The sequence below is a fragment of the Sitodiplosis mosellana genome, unplaced genomic scaffold (assembly GCF_009176505.1).
Source record: "Sitodiplosis mosellana isolate CC-2019 unplaced genomic scaffold, AAFC_SMos_1.0 Smas_scaffold_2754, whole genome shotgun sequence".
Lineage (NCBI taxonomy): Eukaryota > Metazoa > Arthropoda > Insecta > Diptera > Cecidomyiidae > Sitodiplosis > Sitodiplosis mosellana.
Genome location: NW_022597996.1, coordinates 1 through 4872, shown reverse-complemented (window position 1 = coordinate 4872; position 4872 = coordinate 1). Strand labels below are relative to the sequence as shown.

At 34.1% G+C, this 4872-nt stretch overlaps 1 protein-coding gene across 3 annotated transcripts; it reads right to left on the bottom strand.

Moving 5' to 3' along the window:
* Positions 1–1080: 1080 nt before the first annotated feature.
* On the bottom strand, positions 1081–3500 carry LOC129571539 (uncharacterized). Of its 3 annotated transcripts, none has more exons than XM_055451343.1 (5): positions 3129–3500; positions 2805–3053; positions 2519–2745; positions 2253–2432; positions 1081–2164 (listed from the first exon to the last, which is right to left on the bottom strand). In XM_055451343.1, the coding sequence occupies exons 2-5, from the start codon at positions 3003–3005 to the stop codon at positions 1924–1926; spliced, it is 849 nt and encodes a 282-aa protein (XP_055307318.1). In that variant the 5' UTR covers positions 3006–3053; positions 3129–3500; the 3' UTR covers positions 1081–1923. The 3 variants fall into 3 exon arrangements, with proteins under 3 accessions (XP_055307318.1, XP_055307317.1, XP_055307319.1); XM_055451342.1 differs by having other exon boundaries at positions 2805–3035; XM_055451344.1 differs by lacking the exon at positions 3129–3500 and having other exon boundaries at positions 2822–2948.
* Positions 3501–4872: the final 1372 nt, after the last annotated feature.

The following is a 4872-nucleotide window of genomic DNA, read 5'->3' as shown; positions in this document are numbered from 1 at the left end:
ACTTCTTGGTTTGACAGTGATTATATTTGAATTATGTATTGTGTGATGTATTTTTGACGTTCCAAACTAAATATGCACAAATAAAACTTACACTCCAATTGAAAATAATTCTGAATGTTTTAATTTCAAATTCAAAAAACAATCCTTTTGTATCCGAAATGGGAAAGAAAACATCCATTTCACTATAGAAATTATATTATTAAGTGAAACGATTCGGTTAATTGTTGATAAGAGACTAAATTTTATTCAATGATTGTCATACTATGTTGGGCGCCGAACCAAACGCATCGCATATGCATTCGCATAAGCGAGCATACGGTATTTTGACGATTGAATAATTACCGATCGCACACTTTTGCATGCGCATTTTGCATGCAGGTGTACGACGGCCAATTTTACATTATACTATACATACTGGCTGGAAAGGCTCAAGAAAGACCATATCCGCTTAATTTTCGACGAGAAATCGATTAAAAGTGGTCACAATGCGGTCTGAAGCCATTTCATGGTCGAAAAATAGGTCGGATTGAAGTGAATTTTTCAACTTGCTCTATTTTCATTGAAAATGATGTTTTTGTTCGGAAAACACGTGAAATGCACCTCTAACGACATTTTGGTCGTAGAAAACTGCTATTTTTTCGTAAAAATAATGGGAGTCTACGAACACTTGAATACCCATTTTGTTGTTATTTTGGTCATAAATCAGCATTTTTGCATCTTAACCCTTTGATGCACAATTTTTTGTTTTTGAATCATTTTGATACATGTTTTGTGCCACGATAAATAGAGAAAGACCTCATACTAAGATTTTTGAAAAATTGCGTATTTGTCGAGAAAATCGGAAAAGATTCAAAAGTGTCAAATCACTATAAAAGCTTGAAAAAATTAAATTTCATAAAACTAATGATGCAGAAAGTTAAATTGATGTGTTTTGGTCCTACGACTCCTAATTTGACAATTGAAAAGAATGTACAAACCCCACAAGATAATTATCTCTTAAGAGGAGGAAAAATGTGGAATTCTGCTATAATTTCGCATTTTTTTTACAGCAGTACATGAACAGAAATAACTTTCCATTCAGCTTACCGATTGTAGCCTGTAAAGTATCAAATGAAAGCTAGTTCAATTCCCTACATTTGTTTCCAAACAAGAATGCAAAAATATCCAATGGGTCCATAGCTATTGCGTCTGGCGTATCTGGTTACTTTGGGAAGCGATATGTGATAAAGGGTTAATGTATGAAATTAAATTTTTGTTCGGGGTATACATAAAAAACGCATTTCCCAGAGCTTTGGTAGTTGAGAATAATTATTTTTTATTGAAATAATAAGGATCCACAATTACTTCAACATTTCTTTTATGGCTATTTGAAATTTTATCGCATTTTACAGTGTGAAATTAGGGAGATATGGGACATTTTGGATGTAAGTGGAATTTACTATTTCCAGAATTTGTGAAATAGGGATGCAAATGTTGTACGAAAAAATAGCATATTTCTAATAATATGACATTTATCTGGCAGAAGTGTATTTTCCCGAAAATATTTGCCTTACAAAAGTAGTGATATCAGATGAAAAACCTCTAGATGTGGTCAAAATGGAGTGACGTCACGACTTTTGGACGGCAAAACGCTTTAAAGTTTCACTTTGAGACTAAATTCAAAAGTCGTGACGCGATATTGTCCCTTATTGTAAATAAATTTTCACAATATTGAATGCGAAAAACACTTTTGAACTTCGTACCCAGTAATAATACAGCGTCCTAGCGTCACTCAAAATGATATCAGTCATTTTGAGTGTTAAATCCATTCACAGGAGCGTCACTCCATTTTAACCACGTCTAGAGGTTTTTCGTCTGATATAAATGATATTTGTTTTTGTTACAATTTATGTTTGTTTTCTTCGATCAAAAATCAAATTGAATTTATTCATCATCCGTGGTCCATGTAATTTTGGTTGCTATCCAATACACTTCTCCAATAATTTTAAATCCAAGTTTATTGGCCAAATTTCTAGCTGCTGTATTGTTTGCAAAGATATCATAATAAATATCATCACCTGATTCGGCAACTTTTCGTGCAATTGCCTTTTTAACAAGAGTAGCATAGCCACGTCCATAAAATTCTTGATCCGTTTGCAGTACACCGAGCAATCCCGTGGGAAGTCTGGATTAAAAAAAAATAAAGATCATTAAATTTTTATTTGGCCATTTTGCTAATAATAATTTTGTTACAAAATGAAACATAAAATAACCTTAAATTCCATGATAACAGTCGTCCGTCTTCCTCTCTGAACACACCGATACAGATGTTGTTCATTATCATCCGTTTCAAAAATTGAAAACTGTTTTCATTACGCTCTGGCCAAACTGCATTCACTTTCTCAATGTCCGAATCTTTTGTGATTTGGCGCAACTGAATACCATCTGGAGGACTGAAGAAATGTACATATTGTTGATGTTACTGCAGAAAATTTCATTTTGTCGATTTAATTTTAATGTCTTAATTGTTTGTACTCACTGCACTTTGATTTTCAAGGCTTCTTCTTTGCGCATGTAGCACAACAAAGTTGGTTCATCGGTGACAATTTCAACCGAAATGCTTGAAAGTGCTTCCCTTACGATGGGACGAAGTGCAGGTCTTACACTTAAAAAATCATAACCTTTCGAATAATCAATCAACTTCAGCAAACGCAGAAGATTATCGAGATTTTCGTTAAATGTATCAACATAAATTGAACAACGGTCCTTAAAATGATACAAAAAAATATATTTTTCAAAATTATTTTAGTTTGAAAGCAACTCACGGTGATCACAAATGTACCATCTGAAAAATCTCCATTCAAACAGAACGCACTAATGTGCTTGATACATGGGTCTTGTTCAAACCATCGAATGTAATTATCAAGAGTTGTGTATGCAATATAGCTTTTGGATCCATCGGGCGAGTATAGATTTTTGAGTGCAAGCAAATCTTTTCTATTAATTTCTATCAAACGATCAAACATGATGATTGCAAGTCCGGGACCTAAAACAAACTGATGCACAGATTCTCTCTATAAGATTATTTTGAACGTCACGAAATGTCAATACACAACAGATGTTTAGATGAGTATATGTATGGAACGTACCCAGGTTTGTTCTACATTTACAACCGAATATTTGTTATGTTTATTGGCCAATCTATGCTGTATTTCTCTCTGTTTGTATATCCCTAGAATTGTATGATTCAATGTGAGGCAACATCAATGTAAATTACAATATACTACGATAATAATTTGCAAACTAAAGTACGTTCAAACATTGAGCAGTAGCGTAAACGAACACTCTCTTCACGAACGCACTTTTTCAGCTTGTCAGTTTTAAATTGGCTGTCTGTTGTCAAATAGTTTTCAGTTTCAGCTTCAGTTTCATTTTCAAATTCGGATGTAAATAATAAGTGACAAATGTTCGCAAAAGTAGTTCGATCATTAATCGGCGATTTTGGAGTCATTTTTGTAGCGTCTCCACTCGCATTCAATTTGTATTGTAGAAGCTTGCTTGTTAAAGTTCAAACATCATTGCAAACATATGGAAGTGGATGAAATGACGCCAAGCTGCACGAGGTTATTTGAGAAGAAAAAAATCGTTGCGTGCTAAATTACTTTTTTTAAATTTTAAATGTTAAATATTATGTTATTTAATCACACAACGTGTGAAGTGATTCTTTGGCATTGCATTGAATACATCCATCAATGAAATATCAGACATTGCCGTCAAAATCACTGTTTGTTTGACAGCTATTGCTTAGGCTCTAGAGATGGTAAATTTCGTTTTATCTCTATTATCAAATAAAAGACAAGACAAGGCAAGACGATACAAACGAATACTGGATTTTAAATAAAAACACTTATCGACCATTCCACACCAAGTGTAACAAAAATTGCAGATGACCTCTCCGATTTCGCTCAAACTTGGTGTATAAACTTCTTATGGCCAAAAACTCGCAAAGCCAAAAAATTAGGGCGACCTTCCCCACCTGATGAAAAGTTAGGGTGACCCAAATATTGAAAAAAATGAAAAATGGCACTTTTTGACATTTTTACACTAGAAAAGTGTGGTACAAACTTTCAAAACTATATGCATTAGAGTGGTCCAAAAAAAAAAAGATGGTCGAAGAAAAAAAGTAACGTCCAGTTTCGAAAAATATACCTAAAAAAAATAGGTTTTGTCCAAAAAAACGATATGGGTACCATATAAAATTCCGTGCCAAGTCCCATATGCAAATTTTCATGACAGCGATTTCGGAAGCCATTTTAGATCGCAACATTTCGACCGATTCCATTATTCTAGCCAATTTTCGTCAAAAACTGTTGATGAGGTTTTGTTTGACTCGTCAATATCTACAACTTTTACCAAGACATCAGCCCTTGAAAAGGCCTTCTGGGCCAGTTACAGTGTAAAATGACCGAAAAAATGGCAAATTTTCGGCATTTTTCGCATTTTTTGCTCTACTGGTCACCCAGGCGGTAAACTTTTGTTCAGTTTTTGACTTGTGTCGTGTAGCTAGAACCTGTACAAAAATTTTGGTACTTGTCAGACTGCGATTTGGATGGAATTTGGCGACAATTGATTCACACATATTAGACAAATTTCAGGCCAAAATGAGCAAATCACGAATACGAGCTTCGGTTTGACAGGTAAAAGCAAATGATTTCTACCTTTTCTGCCTTTGAACATCTAGTATGGTCCTTTACAAACATTTTGGGTACTTACATGACCAAATCGAGTGATGATTTCACATATTTCTGGCCTCATATTCGATTTCAACTCCCAAAAAATCGACTTTTGACCAAAAAATCCTTAAGTATAGGCTTTTTAGGGATAGTGTCTTGG